At 55.0% G+C, this 19,496-nt stretch overlaps 1 protein-coding gene across 1 annotated transcript in view; it reads right to left on the bottom strand.

The window, feature by feature from the left end:
- The window catches only part of LOC140410893 (uncharacterized), a 61,985-nt gene that overhangs the window by 4,711 nt on the left and 37,778 nt on the right, over positions 1 to 19,496 (bottom strand). The window contains exons 4-6 of the mRNA XM_072499665.1: positions 8,253 to 8,419; positions 7,138 to 7,282; positions 4,805 to 4,944 (exon numbers count right to left, since the gene is read on the bottom strand). Coding sequence (XP_072355766.1) covers positions 4,805 to 4,944; positions 7,138 to 7,282; positions 8,253 to 8,419 — 452 coding nt within the window. The remainder of the gene's footprint in view (positions 1 to 4,804; positions 4,945 to 7,137; positions 7,283 to 8,252; positions 8,420 to 19,496) is intronic.

The raw sequence follows: 19,496 nt of genomic DNA, 5'->3' as shown, positions 1-19,496 counted from the left end.
AATTGAGAGAAGCAGCATGGACTACCACCAAGAAAGCACAACAGCGCCTATATTTCCTCAGGAAACTAAGGAAATTTGGCATGTCCACATTAACTCTTACTAACTTTTACAGATGCACCATAGAAAGCATCCTATCGGGCTGCATCACAGTCTGGTATGGCAACTGCTCGGCCCAAGACCGCAATAAACTTCAGAGAGTTGTGAACACAGCCTAGTCCATCATGCGAACCTACCTCCCATCCATCGACTCCATCTACACCTCCCGCTGCCTGGGGATAGCGGGCAGCATAATCAAAGACCCCTCCCTCCTGGCTTACTCACTCTTCCAACTTCTTCTATCGGATAGGAGATACAAAAGTCTGAGAATACGCACGAACAGTCTCAAAATCATCTTTTCCCCGCTGTCACCAGACTCCTAAACCACCCTCTTATGGACTGACCTCATCAACACTACACCCCTGCACGCTTCACCCGATGCTGGTGTTTATGTAGTTACACTGTGTACCTTGTATTGCCCTATTATGTATTTTCTTTTCTTTTCATGTACTTAATGATCTGTTGAGCTGCTCGCAGAAAAATACTTTTCACTGTACCTCGGTACACGTGACAATAAACAAAATCCAAATCAGAGTTGTTAAGGGCAAATCATACTTAAATAACTTGGTTGAGTTTTATTTTAATGAGAGGGTTGATTCGGGTAATGCAATTGATGTGTTGCACGTGGCCTTCTAGAAATGGTTTGATAAAGTGCCTTGTCAACTAGGTTAAAGACTGTGGCAGCATGGATACAAAGATGGCTGAGTGACAGGAAACCGAGAAGAGTGGTGGACGGTTGTTTTTTGGACCTGGATTGGATTGGATTGGATTGGATTTGTTTATTGTCACGTGTACCGAGGTACAGTGAAAAGTATTTTTCCACGAGCAGCTCAACAGATCATTAAGTACATGAGAAGAAAAGGGAATAAAAGAAAATACATAATAGGGCAACACAACACATACAATGTAACTACATAAGCACTGGCATCGGATGAAGCATACAGGGTGCAGTGTTAATGAAATCAGTCCATAAGAGGGTCATTTAGGAGTCTGGTGACAGTGGGGAAGAAGCTGTTTTTGAGTCTGTTCGTGCGTGTTCTCAGACTTTTGTATCTCCTGCCCGATGGAAGAAGTTGGAAGAGCGAGTAAGCCGAGTGGGAGGGATCTTTGATTACACTGCCCGCTTTCCTCAGGCAGTGGGAGGTGTAGATGGAGTCAATGGATGGGAGGCAGGTTTCTGTGATGGACTGGGCGGTGTTCATGACTCTCTGAAGTTTCTTGCGGTCCTGGGCCGAGCAGTTGCCATACCAGGCTGTGATGCAGCCTGATAGGATGCTTTCTATGGTGCATCTGTAAAAGTTGGTAAGAGTCAATGTGGACATGCCAAATTTCCTTAGTTTCCTGAGGAAGTATAGGCGCTGTTGTGCTTTCTTGGTGGTAGCGTCGACGTGGGTGGACCAGGACAGATTTTTGGAAATGTGCACCCCTAGGAATTTGAAACTGCTAACCATCTGTGAAAGATATATAGCAGAGTTCCCCAGGGATAGGAATTAGGACCACTGCTTTCCTTGAAACGAATTACTGAATTAGAATTTGGGTACAGGGCACAGTTTCAAAATTTGGAGAGCACATAAATCTTGGAACTATTATGAACTGGGAGGAGGATCGCGATAGATTTCTAGAGGACATGGGCAGGCCTGTGAAATAGGAGGGCAAGTTGCAGGTGAAATATAATGCAGACAAGTGAGAAATGATGAACTTGGGAAGAAGAGTGAGGATGGGCAAATTCAATTGAATGGTACAATTCTGTAGAGAATTCTTTGGGGAGAAACATGGATAAATCATTGAAGGTGGCAGAATAGATTGATAAAGTGGCTAATGAAGAATTTGGGTTCCTGGACTGCAGAAGAAGAGGCATAGAGTACATTTGCAAGGAAGTCATGGTGAGTCATTATAAACACTGGTTCAGGCGCTCAACTCTTGTGTTGTGTGTTGTGTCCAATGCTGAGCACCACACTTCAGAAAAGATGCGAAAGCATTAGAGAGAGTGCAGAAAAATACTCAGATTCTAGGGGTGAGGGACTTCAGTTACATGGATAGACTGGAGATACTGAGACTGTTCTCTTTGGACAAGGTTGAGAGGAAATTCGATAGAGGTGGGTCTGAACAAAGTAGATAGGGAGAAATTGTCCCCTTTGGCAGAAAGGTTGAGAACCACGGGACACTGATTTAAGCTGGGCAGCACGGTAGCATTGTGGATAGCACAATTGCTTCACAGCTCCAGGGTCCCAGGTTCGATTCTGGCTTGGGTCACTGTCTGTGCGGAGTCTGCACATCCTCCCAGTGTGTGCGTGTGTTTCCTCCGGGTGCTCCGGTTTCCTCCCACAGTCCAAAGATGTGCGGGTTAGGTGGATTGACCATGATAAATTGCCCTTAGTGTCCAAAATTGCCCTGAGTGTTGGGTGGGGTTGCTGGGTTGTGGGGATAGGGTGGAGGTGTTGACCTTGGGTAGGGTGCTCTTTCCAAGAGCCGGTGCAGACCTGATGGGCCGAATGGCCTCCTTCTGCACTGTAAATTCTATGAAAGCTGATTGACAAATGAACCAAAAGGTGACACAGGGAAAAACCTTTTTATGTAGAAAATAGTTCAGAGCTGGAATACACTGCTTGAGAGTGTGATGGAGGCAAATTAAATTGTTGCTTTCAAAAGTGGATTGGATAATGATGAAGAGAAAAGATTTGCAAGGTTCTGGAGGGAAAGTGGGTCCAGCTGAGTTGATCTTGCAGAGAACTGGCATGGACACAAAGGGCCAAAGCCTCATTCAGTGCTGTAACCTATCTAAGATTCTATGAACTTACCAGAGATATGTATTTAAAGGGGCACAATCATCACAAAAAATGCCTACAAACTTCTTGTTTTTTTTCTGAAAATGCATAATACAATAAAATAAACTAATTTTCAAGATCCATTGTGCTAATTTTTCAGCTCTTATGTCTGAAGGACACGGCATGGTAGCTTCCTAAAATTGATGGGTAATGTCATTGCTCCAATCTCACTGTCACTTAAATCCCAGTAATGTTAAATGGGGTCCCTTGCTGGATGGCCAGAGTGGAACCCAGAGCCAGGTAGTAGATACATTTACAACGCATATCAGGCCTATGATGTCTTTCGGATCCCGATTGCCACTGTTGGACTGGGCCAGCTCCGGATAGAATCAGAGTGATAATCTGCTGAACAGCATCTCACAAGTGAGTTACCTGTCATTTCTGTAGGAGTGGGGCACAGAAATGCTTCTGCAGGCATTACAAACTCAGGCTGGGACACTGCCTTGGTGACATCCCCTCCTCCACAGATTGAGCCACCTCAACTCCAGGAATCTACCATCCTCTGACCCAGAGGTCAGGTGGTCTATTATGGTGGCAGGCCTGATCTGGAGCCTGTCCTGGAAGGTGAGCTTCTGCTACAGCCAGTGGATGCGTACAAATAAGGCCAAGTGCTGTTCAAAGGAGGCCCAGTCCTCCAACAGCAGTGGGCCTGCCGGATGGACTGCTAGTGGCTTTCAGAAGTGGATTGGATAATGATGAAGAGAAAAGATATGCTAGGTTATGCCACCAACTCCTCCACCCCATAATCACATCATTTGCAAATGGCATCAATGTGGTTAATGATGCATATTTCTCTCTGCTGTCAACCAAAAAAAGTCCTTTGTTTCAATGTGGCAGTTATCTGAACTTCCGTTCCTAAACAGTAACCTGGGACATAGCTGTCAAATTTCAAACTATACTCACTTCCTCATTCTGTTTTCAGCCCCATTAGTGATACACTTCTAGACTGGTTCATGGACGTGCTCTGCTGGATATTTTCATGTTAAAACTGCTGTACCCAGTTCAACGTTTTTGCTTCACAATTAATAAAATGTAATCTATACAATCTTTAAAAATTTAGGAAAATATAAATTATATTTGGGATTATTCATTATTCACTTTCCCAGAAACTACAACAGCCTTCACTCTCTTCTTCCTTTTCCAAGGCACACTTTTTTTCTAACGCTCTCTGCTCTACCTCCTCCTAGTCAATAGAGGCAATTTCCCTGTAACAATTCACAGAGACACTGGTTGGGATTTTGTGCCCCCCCCCCCTCCCTGCGTGTTCTGTGGCAATGGAGACAGCCTGCCATTGGCCATGGCAGGATCTTCTGGTCCTTCTGTTGTCAATGGGGCTTCCCTGCTGGGTATCCTGTGATGGAGAATCGCCCTTGGCGGGACCGGATGGTCCTGCCATAAAATCCCACCCGCTCCATTAACCTGATGTGCGATCTACTGCATTCCTGCTTAGCTTTCAAGTGGGATTGAACACTGTATAATAGGTGGAAATATCTGGCGCATTCTGGGGCCAGGAATTCCCAACTGATACAAAGATTAAGATGCCGGAGCAAAGTATCAGGTAAAAGCAGCAATGGGGAATAGCAACATAGCCACCAATCTAGAGAACTAACAAAAACGACCAACATGAAGCGAGATTAATGAGGGACACTGCTAATCCCTGCACAAATGTGTACACTGTTTTCTGGTGCGATGAAAACCACCAAGTGACTCAGGTCACTCATTCATTCGCCGTCAAGCTCTCTAAAATAGGAGAAACCCAGAATAGAAATTGTATGAAATATTCCCTCTAATGCATCCTTTCCACATGATAGGTTTCCTGCATGCCTTGGAATAACAGCATAGTCATCAGGGTTCATTGTAGCAAGTTGGTTGAAGCTGCTTACCAGATTTAGGGGTTGCTTCTGATCACTGATACACACATATTTGTAGGTGCAACAGCCCACCAAAATGAAGAGAAAAATGAACACAAAGACTGGCAGAACACATCCAAGCAGGATAATTTTGAGCATTTGTTTCGCAGGATCTGTCAAAATAGAAATTGAAGGAAAACATAATGAATAGTGCGCAAGAAAATTACATCCTCTAAAAATCTCTGATTAAACAGAGCCTGACTAAAATAATAATAATAATAAAAAGCAGGAAAAACTCAGCATGTCTGAGTGGCGCTAGAAACGGAGTTAATGGCTGGAATTCTCCGGCTGTTCGGATTCTCTTTTCCCGCTGGCAGCGCAACCCTGCTCACGGGTTTTCTGGTGGCATGGGGTGGCTTCAATGGGAAATCCCATTGTCCAGCGGCGGGAGTATAGAATCCCGCTGCCAGTGGACAGCGCATTGCCGAGAAACACATGGCTGGGGGGGACAGGGGAATCCCACCCAACATTTCAGGTTGCTGACCTTACAATTAGACCTGGGAAAAGTTGGAAATGTAATACATTCTGAGCAAGAGGCTGTTTGGAAAAGGGGCAAACGAACGCTTGCAGACAAACCGGGCTGGATGCTCCGGTCCCCCAACCACGTGTTTCTCAGCGGCGCGCCGTTCGCTGCCGACGGGATTCTCTTTTCCCGCTGCTTGTCAATGGGATTTCCCATTGAAGCCACCCCACGCTGACGGGAAACCCGTGGGCGGGGTTACGCTGCCAGCAGCAAGGTAGAATAATAATCTTTATTCTCACAAGTAGGCTGACATTAACACCGCAATGAAGTTACTGTGAAAAGCCCCTAGTCGCCACATGGCGGCGCCTGTTCGGGTACACAGAGGGAGAATTCAGAATGTCCAATTCACCTAACAGCACGTCTTTTGGGACTATGGGAGTAAACCGGAGCACCCGGAGGAAACCCACGCAGACACGGGGAGAACGTGCAGACTCCGCACAGACAGTGACCTAAACCGGGAATCGAACCTGGGTCCCTGGTGCTACCGTGCCACCCAACGACCGGAGAATTCTGGCCGCAATATGTTTTGACCAAGGGGCTGTTGGGAAAAGGGACAAAGGAAGCTTGCAGGGTTTCTCTGGCCTCCCAGTCGCGTGTTTCTTGGCAGCGGGAGGCGCCCTGTCATTCTCTGGCGGCAGGATTCTCTGTCCCTACCGCTGTCGATGGTAATTTCCATTGAAGCCACCATGAATCCAGCGTGCGAGGGTGCACTGCCTGGAGGGCCAGAGAACCTGGGGCGTCATTCTCCGCCGGCGGGAGTCTCCGTTTTGCCGGCGCCCGGGGGTTTCCCGACGGCGTGGGGCTGCCCCACAATGGGAAACCCCATTGACCGGCCGGTATTACGGAGACTCCCGCCGGCCGGTCGGCGCAGAAATGTGGCGGGGCGGGTAGGAGAATTTCGCCCCTGATGTCGGAAAACGGCCGGAGAATTCCGACCACTTTCTCTAGGTACATCTTTTGTTTCTTTGCCTCTTTTCTTGCCCCATCTCCATTTCATTTGGCCCTTTCAGACTAAAGCTTTTGCCATTCAAACGCTCCTGTCATCCATCCTATCACCGACCTTCCCTTTGCCCTTTTCATAGAACGAGTTATCATCAACAGCTTTTGAAGCAGAGACTATGGGTGGGATTTTCTAGCCCTTCACACTGATGGGATCTTCCGATCCCACTGAAGTCAACGCGGGATCGTCTGCTTGCGGTATCCGCCATGGGGAAACTCGCTGCAGTGAGGCTGCAAAGACTTGGCATATCCTAGCATTAAATATACACTGGATATGTATGTTATAAAGAATTTAAAGGGTACTGTGAAAAAGCAGAAATTAGATTAGATGGTGGCACAGTGGCCTCACAGTGCCAGGAACCCGGGTTCAATTCTAGCCTCGGATGACTGTGTGAAGTTTGCACATTCTCCCCGTGTCTGCGTGAGTTTCCTCCAGATGCTTCTGCTCCCTCCCACAGTCCAAAGATGTGCAGGTTTGGTGGATTGGCCATGCTAAATTGCTCCTTAGTTTCCATGGATGTGCGGGTTAGGTGGGATTTTGGATATGGGGCGGGGGGAGTGGACCTGCGTGGGATCCTCTTTTTCAGAGGGTCAGTGCAGAATGAATGGCCAAATGGCCTCCTTCTACACTGCAGGGATTCTATGGTTACAGTAAAGAGTCTGGCACAAGGTGCAGTTGTCTTAATTGTCTCTGCAATGTAATGTTATGATCAATGCATGCATATGTGAAACAATCTTGCACTGATTGATTTATATAATTTCATATTTAGAATGACACTCTCACCTTTTGGTGTTGTCACACAAACAATTTCAGATGGCTGACTTATTCTGTAAAAGGAATACTCCACTGATTGGGCAGTCACACAATAGGTGGTATCGTGCTCCAGAGCATCCACTTTTTTAAGTCTACTACCTTCCAGGAAAATGAGCTGGAAAAGAAGAAACAATTGCATAATAATTTTAAAGAACTGTAGCCTCATCTTTGTCATGCAAATTGGATTGCTCAGAGTAGCCTATGTAACATGGCTGTAACCTCCGTGGACTGGGAGTCACAGCCGGATTTGCAACCCCATTCCTATTTATTTACATGGAAATGCATTGTATCTTTCTCGGCCGGCCTTCCCACATAGAACCTTGCAGCTGTTCAGGAATCCTCTCAGTCGAGTGCAGGAGAGTCGAGGGAAAAGAAGCGACACATTTTTTTTACGGCACTAACTGCTATAAAGCAGGTAAGTTTAAAGGTCCCAGCCACTTTGAGAAGCCAGGGAGAAGATAAGTGTGTAAGGTTAGTGGGTAGGATTCGGATGGGGAGAGGGGGTTGGGTGGTTATTGGGACGAGGTATGATGTTCGTTGGGGGACTCAGGTGGTCAAGGAGGGCCAGGTGGCCAGTGGAAATTGGGGGCGGGGGTTAAGGTGGTCAATGAGGGGGTGGGGGGGGGGGGGAGGTCTGTGAGGGTAGTCGGGGGGCAGGGATTGGTCAGGAGGTAGGGAGGACAGTCAGAGGGGGTGGTGTTAGGAGGGCAATTGGAGGAGTGGCAGGGACAGTCAGGAGGGCAATCGGCGGTGGGGCGTTTTTGGGATGGGGCTTAGTTGGGCAGTGGGGGGGGGGTAATCCGGTGGTTGGGAGAGTAGTGGTGGGGGAGGGGTTCAATACTACCCCGAAGCTAGTAGTTTTAATTCTTCTAACTTTTCCTGGTTAACTATTTGGCAATATGGGGACATCCGGGGGAGGGGGATGCTAGCACTTTGTTGGTGTACGACTAGGGTATGACGCCTTGGAAATTGGGAGTTGTGGGCCAATGCAATTTCTTTGCATTCAAGCATTTGCTTTGTGAATTATTCAGTAGTGTGAATGTTTTTACAACTGACTTGGTATCAAATGTATGAGTTTCTCTTACCGTGTTTTTTGTCTTTCTATTAATAACAGACAAATTGTATTTTAATTCCTGGAAAACCTCTGCCAGTGAAATAGCTTTGTTGTTCTTCCATTTGTTGGGAGCGGTCAATATAATGGAGATGGAGCCGACCCCAGTTTCTACTCTTACTTTTGGAGAACTGATGCGTGCTGAAAGATAACCAATATGCAGATATTAAAAGAAGATTCACAAAAGTGATAATTTCCGCAAGAATATATTTTGACACCCAAAACAACAACTTCTATTTATGTAGTGCCTTTACTCATTTTAAAAATAAATTTAGAGTATCCAATTAGTATTTCCAATTAAGGGGCAGTATAGCTTGGCCAATTCACCTACCTTGCACATCTTTTGGGTTGTGGAGGTGAGACCCATGCAGACACGGGGAGAATGTGCAAGCTCCACACGGACAGTGACCCGGGGCTGGGATTGAACTTAGGTCCTCAGCACCATGCTGCCCCTCACGTAGTGCCTTTAAATCAATGACATGTCTTTGAGTTAGGGTAAAGGTAAGGAATGAAGGGGAGTCATATGGCAATTTCTGGGTTCTGCTGACAGCGGCATTGTTAAAGACGTAAAAGGGACTTGGTTGCTTCCCTGGGAAGAAGGTGCAAGGTACTCATACTTGAAGTCAGTTGCAGAAGTATCTGTGCTGACAATCGGTAGGTGGAGTCGGCAGGGCTATGGAGTCACTTAAATATAGTAAGTGGGACCCAATTCCAGGATTACCATCCCCATTTCTAGCACCCTGAACTTTCATTCATAAGAGCCCTTGGGCTGGATTCTCCAAAAATGGGGCTCCGTCCCTAAGCCAGTGTAAAAACACTTGCGTTTCACTCCAGACTTTCCTAAAAAAAAGAAAGATTAATTCACTTACCTTCAAGGGGCTGGCAGGGACCCGGGGAGCTTCATGCAGCTTTGGCTGCGGATACAAGCCCCCGTACTTCCGGTTCTGAGTCCGCGAATGCTCACAGCGGCGGCCTCCAGCAGCCGCACCAAACCCGATGGCAGACTCAGCCAGCGGACATGGACCAATAAACAAGGTCCCACTGATCTGCCCCACGCCGCTCCATATGATCATAGAATCATAGTACCATAGAATTTACAGTGCAGAAGGAGGCCATTCGGCCCATTGAGTCTGCACCGGCTCTTGGAAAGAGCACCCGACCCAAGGTCAACACCTCCCCCCTATCCCCATAACCCACCCAACACTAAGGGCAATTTTGGACACTACGGGCAATTTAGCACGGCCAATCCACCTAACCTGCACATCTTTGGACTGTGGGAGGAAACCGGAGCACCCGGAGGAAACCCGCGCACACACGGGGAGGATGTGCAGACTCCGCACAGACAGTGACCCAAGCCGGAATCGAACTTGGGACCCTGGAGCTGTGAAGCAATTGTGCTATCCACAATGCTACCCGTTCTGCCCCGATCTGCCCGATCACCACCCCGGTGCTTGATCCCCCCCCGCCCCTACCAGGGTGGCCATGGGACCGGAGTATCGCTGGGAGGGCCTCTGGCAATGGCCCCCCCTGCCACGCCGCCTAATTCACGCGCGAGTGATTCTCCGGTGACCGAATGCGATTTTGGCGTGGGGCTGCGTAGAATCCAGCCCCCGTTTTTTTGTTTACACTGGTGCAGAGAACCTGATTGGAAGGAATGAAGGACCATTGGGGCTGGCTGGCAACATCAGTTGGAATTGAGTTGGCATGGGCAACATAAGGGGCCATGGGGGTGAGTTGGAAGTGTTAGCACTGAATTGGCAGGGGACATGGAGGTAGCACGAAGAGTGGATGGGGGTGTGATGGGGTGAGGACTAGCGGTCCGAAAAGAACTGGGATACAGTCTCAGAGAACAAAGTCAGCCTTGGCAATCAAGTGGCCTCCCATCTTCTTCTGGGGCGGACGGCCTGACTCGATCCCATACCTGCACCACCTCAAACCCCCAGCCCCAAACAAGGGTAGCTTGTAAATGGGTACTTTATCCAAGCAAAGGTCTGCTAAATCGGCAAATCTGTCTCTTAGTCTCTCAAGTCCCAGTAAGATGTTAAAAATATCAAGATTTGTAAATGGTTAGAGTTTAACTGCCTATTTAATTTCAAGATGGAATGAAGTTGAAAGTCTAAAAGGGAGCCATGCAGATTAGCTTTGAGAGGGGAAGGATGCATCGTAATTATAGAATCGGATCACAAGGTTCTCCTAAAAGATATCCCTGAATTTCATTGACGGAGGCTTGCCAGGATCCGAGAGAGAGTAGGCAGATAAAAGTGGCATGGGAGCACAGTGGTTAGCTCTGTTGCTTCACAGCACCAGGGTCCCAGGTTTGATTCCTGGCTTGGGTCACTTGTCGGTACGGCCTCTGCATGTTCTTCCTGTGTCTGCATGGTGTTCCTCCAAATGCTCCGGTTTCCTCCCACAAGTCCGAAAGACGTGGGCCGGAATTCTCCAGCCGTTGTTATTCTCTGTTCCCATTGGCAACGCACCCCCGCCTGCAGGCTTCCCAGTGGCATGGGGTGTCTTCAATGGGAAATCCCATTGATAGCAGCAGAAATAGAGAATACCGCTCCACCAAATAGGGAGTCGCCAGGAAACACGCAGCTGTGGGACAGGGGATTGCAGGTCCCGGTCTTTTTAATTCGAGGGTGAGTTCCCACAAGCATTCTTGTGCGGTAAACTATAGAGAATTAATAATGATCTTTATAATAATCTTTACTGTCACAAGTAGGCTTACATTAACACTGCAATGAAGTTACTGTGAAATGCCTTTGTCGCCACATTCCGGCGCCTGTTCAGGTACAAAGAGGGAGAATTCAGAATGTCCAAATTACCTAACAGCACGTCTTTTGGGACTTGTGGGAGGAAACTTATAGAAACATATATTATGAAGGGAATAGATAGGATAGATGCGGGCAGGTTGTTTCCACTGGCGGGTGAAAGCAGAACTAGGGGGCATAGCCTCAAAATAAGGGGAAGTAGATTTAGGACTGAGCTTAGGAGGAACTTCTTCACCCAGAGGGTTGTGAATCTATGGAATTCCTTGCCCAATGAAGCAGTTGGGGCTCCTTCATTAAATGTTTTCAAGATAAAGATAGATAGTTTTTGAAGAATAAAGGGTTAAAGGTTATGGTGTTTGGGCGGGAAAGTGGAGCTGAGTCCACAAAAGATCAGCCATGATCTCATTGAATGGCGGAGCAGGCTCGAGGGGCCAGATGGCCTACTCCTGCTCCTAGTTCTTATGTTCTTATGAAACCAGAGCACCCGGAGAAAACCCACGCAGACACAGGGAGAACGTGCAGGCTCCACATGGACAAGCCGGGATTCGAACCTGGGACCCTGGAGCTGTGCTACCCTGGACTACCATGATTACAATGTACATCTTAAGCTGCAATGGTCTAAATAACACAGTACCCCCTTAACCACACAAGCTGGCTGTGGAAAAACATGGGGCGTCATTCTCCGACCCCCCGCCGGGTCGGAGAATGGCCGTTGGCCGCCGTGAATCCCGCCCCCGCCCCCGCCGAAGTCTCCGAAGGGAGAAAAGTCGGCGGGGCGTTAATGGCGCCGCTGCCGCGGAGAATGTCACGGGTCTGCGCAAGGCAGCCGATTTTCGGCCTGCCGATATTCTCCCTTCCGGATGGGCCGAAGTCCCGTCGACGTGATGACCGTTCACGTCGACGTCAATCAAACCTCCTTTTCATCGGCGTGACCCGGTGCTCCAGGCTCACGCCGACCAGCGAGGAGGTGAGTGACGGCCTGGGGGGTTGGCTCTGGGCAGGAAATGGCGTGGCCGCAGACTGATTGCCTGAGGAGAGGTGTGTCTCGGCTTGTGTGTGTGTGCGGCGGGGGGGGGGGGGGGGGGGGGGTGGTTAGAGTAGGCTGGGCTCCGGGGGAGTGCCGGGAGGGGGTCCGTGCCGGGGTGGAGGTTGGGGGTTGTGGAGGGGGTCCGTGCTGGGGTGGAGGTTGGGGAGGGGGTCCGTGCCGGGGTGGAGGTTGGGGGGGGTCCGTGCCGGGGTGGAGGTTGGGGGGGGTCCGTGCTGGGGTGGAGGTTGGGTGTTGGAGAGGGGGTCCGTGCCGGGGTGGAGGTTGGGGAGGGGGTCCGTGCCGGGGTGGAGGTTGGGGAGGGGGTCCGTGCCGGGGTGGAGGTTGGGGGTTGTGGAGGGGGTCCGTGCCGGGGTGGAGGTTGGGGGGGGGGGGGCCGTGCCGGGGTGGAGGTTGGGGGTTGGGGAGGGGTTCCGTGCCGGGGTGGAGGTTGGGGGGGGTCCGTGCCGGGGTGGAGGTTGGGGGTTGTGGAGGGGGTCCGTGCCGGGGTGGAGGTTGGGGGGGGTCCGTGCCGGGGTGGAGGTTGGGGGGGGGTCCGTGCTGGGGTGGAGGTTGGGTGTTGGAGAGGGGGTCCGTGCCGGGGTGGAGGTTGGGGAGGGGGTCCGTGCCGGGGTGGAGGTTGGGGAGGGGGTCCGTGCCGGGGTGGAGGTTGGGGGTTGTGGAGGGGGTCCGTGCCGGGGTGGAGGTTGGGGGTTGTGGAGGGGGTCCGTGCCGGGGTGGAGGTTGGGGGGGGGGCCGTGCTGGGGTGGAGGTTGGGGGGGTCCGTGCTGGGGTGGAGGTTGGGGGTTGTGGAGGGGGTCCGTGCCGGGGTGGAGGTTGGGGGGGTCCGTGCTGGGGTGGAGGTTGGGGGTTGTGGAGGGGGTCCGTGCCGGGGTGGAGGTTGTGGAGGGGGTCCGTGCCGGGGTGGAGGTTGGGGGTTGTGGAGGGGGTCCGTGCCGGGGTGGAGGTTGGGGGGGGGGGCCGTGCCGGGGTGGAGGTTGGGGGTTGGGGAGGGGGTCCGTGCCGGGGTGGAGGTTGGGGGGGGGGGCCGTGCCGGGGTGGAGGTTGGGGATTGGGGAGGGGTTCCGTGCCGGGGTGGAGGTTGGGGGGGGGTCCGTGCTGGGGTGGAGGTTGGGGGTTGGGGAGGGGGTCCGTGCCGGGGTGGAGGTTGGGGGTTGGGGAGGGGGTCCGTGCCGGGGTGGGTGATGGGAGGGCAAATGAGTTGGTCCACCTGGCCAGGTGCCAGCCTCCAACAGTTGGACCCATGCGGTCCATGCCACCTGGCTGGGGGGAGGAGGGGATATGGGCAATGATGACATGTCGTCGTTCCCCTCCCCCCCACCAGGTCGTCATGTTTTCAGATCATCCAGCGATGTTGGCCGCCGTGGTGGCAGCCGCTCATGTCTATGTTGCCCTGGATGAGGAGGAGGAGGAGGAGGAGCGTGCCAGAGAGGCGGCGCAGGCTGCCGCAGAGGGGCAGGCGGCAGCCGCCCAGGCTGGAGGGACACCTGACCGACAGGACGAGGAGGGGGAGGAGGACGTCGCGGCCCCACGGCAACGGAGGCACCCGAGGGCGCCCCGTGTGTACCGGCCCCGGCAGTCATACCAGGACCTCACGGACCGGGAATGCAGGAGGAGACTCCGGATGAGCCGGGAAACCGTGGCACACATCTGCCACCTGCTGGCACACCTGTCACCGCGTGGCACTGGCGGGGGACACCCTCTCCCCGTGTCCGTCAAGGTTACGGTGGCCCTGAACTTTTATGCAACGGGGTCATTCCAGGCACCGAGTGGGGACCTGTCCGGCATATCGCAGACATCGGTGCATCGGTGCATCCGGGCAGTGACAGATGCCCTTTATGCCATGGCGCACCGCTACATCCGCTTCCCCGTGGACCGGGCCAGCCAAGATGCCCGGGCCGTGGGCTTCTCTGCCATTGCCGGGTTCCCCATGGTCCAGGGCGCGATCGATGGGATGCACGTCGCCGTGCGGCCACCTGCAGATAACAGGGCCGTGTTCACTAATAGGAAGGGGACCTATTCGATGAACGTACAGGTGGTCTGCGACCACCGCATGATGATCCTGCACGTCTGCGCCCGTTACCCAGGCAGTGTACACGACTCATTCGTGTTGTCGCGGTCATCCATCCCCGGCATGTACGAGGGACGCCATCCCCGGCTGAGGGGCTGGTTGCTGGGCGACAGGGGCTACCCATTGCGATCGTGGCTGATGACGCCTATACGGAGGCCACGCAATGAGGCGGAGAACCGCTACAATGATGCCCATGTAGCGACAAGGGGAGTGATCGAGAGGTGCTTTGGCGTGCTGAAGATGCGTTTCAGGTGCCTGGACCTCTCTGGGGGCGCCCTCCAGTATCGGTCAGATAGGGTCGGCCGCATCATTGTGGTGTGCTGCGTCCTGCACAACATAGCCCAGCAGAGGGGCGATGTGCCGCAAGCAGAGGAGGGCGGAGTGGAGGAGCAGCAGGAAGAGGCCCAGTCCTCCCCAGATGAGGGGGATGGGGGCAATGGTCAGGGCAGACGGGGTAGACACAGACGGGTGGCTGTCCACCGTTACCGGCTGGCCCAGCGGGCACGGGACAGACTGATAGTCGCCCGCTTCACTGACTAGATGGGCGTGGGAATCGGGTAGTATGGCCACAGACCGCACACCATGACAACAGCCGACGACCCACACCCCCCACCCATCCATCCACCCAGCACCATCACCCCCCTCCCCAACCCCACACACCCCACCCGCATGCACACCACCCCCCCACTCCCAATTGCCGATCCACCGGCGGCACAACGGGCCGGGCTCACCCAGTTGCGGGTGGACGCGTGTCTATCGCAGGCCATGGAGAATGATGACAACCCGCCTCCGATGAGCTCCTGGCTCTACATCGTTGGACTATGTCTGACCCATGGCCACAGTACCACCATCCACCCGGACCATCCCTGCATGCGGCTGTGACACTGCAGCGCACGGTCCCGTCCTCTGCCCGGGGGATGTTGATGGCGGCCCAGGGGGAAGGGGGCAGACTCACCTGGGGCTGAGGTAAGACCACCCCTCACACACACACTTGCGCTCAACGTACATGACACCCCCGCACACTTTGGACAGAGCACAAAGGCAGCTTCGGTAGGTGTAACATTGACTTTAATAACCAAAGGAGTTCATGCCCTAGCGCCTAAAACTCATCTGTGCCCTGCACCCGTGCCAACTTACTCAGTGTCTAATTGTTTGGCCTTACGGGCCCTTTGACTACGTCTACGTGGTTCCCCAGACGGTACAGCAGAACTGGAGGTGGACTCCTGTGATTCCTGCCCTCTGACACTGGATCCCTTTGGCGGCCGTTTCCTGGGGCGTCCTGGCCTAGATGGGCCAGGCTGCGGCTGCCAGCCTGTCCTGCCCGTTGCCCACCCGATGCACCTGGGACGGAAGGGGGGGAGTCCGAGGTGTCGCGGTGTACCGGGACCTCCCCTACGGAGGGAGCCGGGACGGACCACACCACCTCCTCCTCCCTCGGGGTGCCCGATGGCCCCCAGGCCTCTACATGGGTGGGGGATGCGAACGGACTGGCCATCCGACGCGCCCCCGACATCTGGCGCTGCCAGTCCTGGAGGCCCGTGCTGGTATCGACAGGGGTCTGCAGGTTTGCAGCCATGGAGCCCAGGGGGTTGTCGAACCCTGTCTGCGACAGTGCGACGCCAGCTCGCACATGGCCACTGGCGCCGATGCCCTCAGCGATGGCCTGCTGAGACTGGGCCATGGCCTGCAGAGACTGGGCCATGGCCTGCAGAGACTGGGCTATGGCCTGCTGAGACTGGGCCATGGCCTGCTGAGACTGGGCTATGGCGTTGAGCGCCTCTGCCATCTGGCGCTGGCACTGGCTCATGGCCACCTGTGAGAGGGCAGCCATTTCCTGGGCCACAGACGCCGCCTGCACGGAAGGCCCCAGGCCTCGCAAACCGTTCCCCATGTCTGACACCGTCGCACCCATTGCCTCCACCGCGGACGCCACCCGTGCGGTGTCAGCCTGGGTGGCACGCATGACCGGGACCACTCCCAGCTCCTGGACGCGGGTGGACTCCTCCACCTGCGACCGCAGCCGCCGCAAGCCACCCGTCACCCTATTCGCTCGTCTCCGTGTCGGTGGTTGCATCGGATCTATGTGTGGGTGTGGTAACTGCAGGAACCCGGGATCCATCTGGGCGGCAGATGTTCGCTTGGCCTGGGCTGCCCTCCGACCGCCCGGTCCCTCTGCTGCTCCTACCTCCACCTGCTGTACCGGGACGGCTGTGTTGTGCGCACCAGTGAGTGTACCAGACGCCTCATCACTAAAGTGCCCAACCGTGGTGAGTGTTTCTGCGATGGTGGAGGGTGTTGGTGACAGCAGTGGCGTTGTGTCGTGCTCTTCGTCCCACTCTGAGTCCATGGCACTTTGGGGTGGGGGTTCGTCTCCACCCATCCACTCTGAGTCACTGTCCGGTCTTTCGTCTTCCCGGGTAGGGGTGTCCCGGGTAGTGCTGTCCCGGGTAGTGCTGTCCCGGGTAGGGGTGTCCTGGGTAGTGGTGTCCCGGGTAGGGGTGTCCTGGATAGTGGTGTCCTGGGTAGTGGTGTCCTGGCTCGGATGTGACGGGGGCCTGTGGCTGCCCCCCTCATCGCTGGGTGGTCGCTCCCGCACGTGACGGGGGTGTCGTCTCCCTGTTGCTCCAGGTCTCTCCGTCTCCCGTGGTCTCCGAGGGGCATCCTGCGGGCGTCGCATGCTGGAGGGTCCGGGTCTCTCCGTCTCCCGTGGTCTCCGAGGGGCATCCTGCGGGCGTCGCATGCTGGAGGGTTCGGGTCTCTCCGTCTCCCGTGGTCTCCGAGGGGCATCCTGCGGGCGTCGCATGCTGGAGGGTGCGGGTCTCTCCGTCTCCTGTGGTCTCCGAGGGGCATCCTGCGGGCGTCGCATGCTGGAGGGTCCGGGTCTCTCCGTCTCCCGTGGTCTCGGAGGGGCATCCTGCGGGCGTCGCATGCTGGAGGGTGCGGGTCTCTCCGTCTCCCGTGGTCTCCGAGGGGCATCCTGCGGGCGTCGCATGCTGGAGGGTGCGGGTCTCTCCGTCTCCCGTGGTCTCCGAGGGGCATCCTGCGGGTGGTCTGCATCTGCGGGGATGGGTGCCTGGACGTTTGGTCCTGCGATACACAATGAAGCATGCATGGTTAGACATCAGGCAGTGATCAGGTGATACGGGAGAGGGGGATATAGGGGAGGGGTGATATGGGGACGGGCTGTTGGTGGCTCACTTGCTCGTGGGGCCCCGACCTCTGCATCAGCAACCTCCCGGTCCTCAGGTCCGCCAGCCAGTTCCAGGGCCCTTTCCTCGTGTACGGTCAGTGGCCTCTCATCAGCGGGCCCTCCTCCAGTCCTCACATGCTCCCTATTGTTGTGTGCGCGCTTCTCCTGGGGGGGGGGGGGTGGTGGCAGGGGTAAAAGGCAACAGTGTTAGGCAGGTATATGAATGCACGCCATCGGTTGCGCGTGCATTGCAGAGGTTAAGGTTAGGGCTGGATTCACTTGGGGATATGGGGGATATGGGGAGGGGGGAATATGGGGGATATGGTGGAGGGGGGATATGGGGGAGGGGGGATATGGGGAATATGGGGGAGGGGGGATATGGGGGAGGGGGGATATGGGGGATATGGGGGAGGGGGGATATGGGGGAGGGGGGATATGGGGGAGGGGGGGATATGGGGGAGGGGGGGATATGGGGGATATGGGGGATATGGGGGATATGGGGGATATGGGGGAGGGGGGATATGGGGGAGGGGGGATATGGGGGAGGGGGGATATGGGGGAGGGGGGATATGGGGGAGGGGGGATATGGGGGAGGGGGGATATGGGGGAGGGGGGGATATGGGGGATATGGGGGAGGGGGGATATGGGGGAGGGGGGAATATGGGGGAGGGGGGGGATATGGGGGATATGGGGGAGGGGGGGATATGGGGGAGGGGGGAATATGGGGGAGGGGGGATATGGGGGATATGGGGGAGGGGGGGATATGGGGGAGGGGGGATAAGGGGGATATGGGGGAGGGGGGATATGGGGGAGGGGGGATATGGGTGATATGGGGGATATGGGGGAGGGGGGATATGGGGGAGGGGGGATATGGGGGATATGGGGGAGGGGGGATATGGGGGATATGGGGGAGGGGGGATATGGGGGATATGGGGGAGGGGGGATATGGGGAGGGGGGATATGGGGGATATGGGGGAGGGGGGATATGGGGGATATGGGGGAGGGGGGATATGGGGATATGGGGGATATGGGGGATATGGGGGATATGGGGGAGGGGGGGGATATGGGGGAGGGGGGATATGGGGGGTATGGGGGATATGGGGGATATGGGGGAGGGGGGATATGGGGGAGGGGGCATATGGGGGAGGGGGGATATGGGGGAGGGGGGATATGGGGGAGGGGGGATATGGGGGAGGGGGGGATATGGGGGAGGGGGGGATATGGGGGATATGGGGGATATGGGGGAGGGGGGGATATGGGGGAGGGGGGAATATGGGGGAGGGGGGAATATGGGGGATATGGGGGAGGGGGGATATGGGGGATATGGGTGATATGGGGGAGGGGGGATATGGGGGAGGGGGGATATGGGGGATATGGGGGAGGGGGGATATGGGGGATATGGGGGAGGGGGGATATGGGGGATATGGGGGAGGGGGGATATGGGGGAGGGGGGATATGGGGGATATGGGGGAGGGGGGAATATGGGGGATATGGGGGAGGGGGGATATGGGGGATATGGGGGAGGGGGGGATATGGGGGAGGGGGGATATGGGGAGGGGGGATATGGGGAGGGGGGATATGGGGAGGGGGGATATGGGGGATATGGGGGAGGGGGGGATATGGGGGAGGGGGGATATGGGGGAGGGGGGATATGGGGAGGGGGGATATGGGGGATATGGGGGATATGGGGGAGGGGGGGATATGGGGGAGGGGGGATATGGGGGAGGGGGGATATGGGGGAGGGGGGATATGGGGGAGGGGGGATATGGGGGAGGGGGGGATATGGGGGAGGGGGGGATATGGGGGATATGGGGGATATGGGGGAGGGGGGGATATGGGGGAGGGGGGAATATGGGGGAGGGGGTATATGGGGGATATGGGGGAGGGGGGATATGGGGGAGGGGGATATGGGGGATATGGGGGAGGGGGGATATGGGGGAGGGGGGATATGGGTGATATGGGGGATATGGGGGAGGGGGGATATGGGGGAGGGGGGATATGGGGGATATGGGGGAGGGGGGATATGGGGGAGGGGGGATATGGGGGAGGGGGGATATGGGGGAGGGGGGATATGGGGGATATGGGGGATATGGGGGAGGGGGGAATATGGGGGATATGGGGGAGGGGGGAATATGGGGGATATG

The sequence above is a fragment of the Scyliorhinus torazame genome, chromosome 4, assembly GCF_047496885.1.
Source record: "Scyliorhinus torazame isolate Kashiwa2021f chromosome 4, sScyTor2.1, whole genome shotgun sequence".
Lineage (NCBI taxonomy): Eukaryota > Metazoa > Chordata > Chondrichthyes > Carcharhiniformes > Scyliorhinidae > Scyliorhinus > Scyliorhinus torazame.
This window is presented reverse-complemented; position numbering and strand designations above follow the sequence as displayed.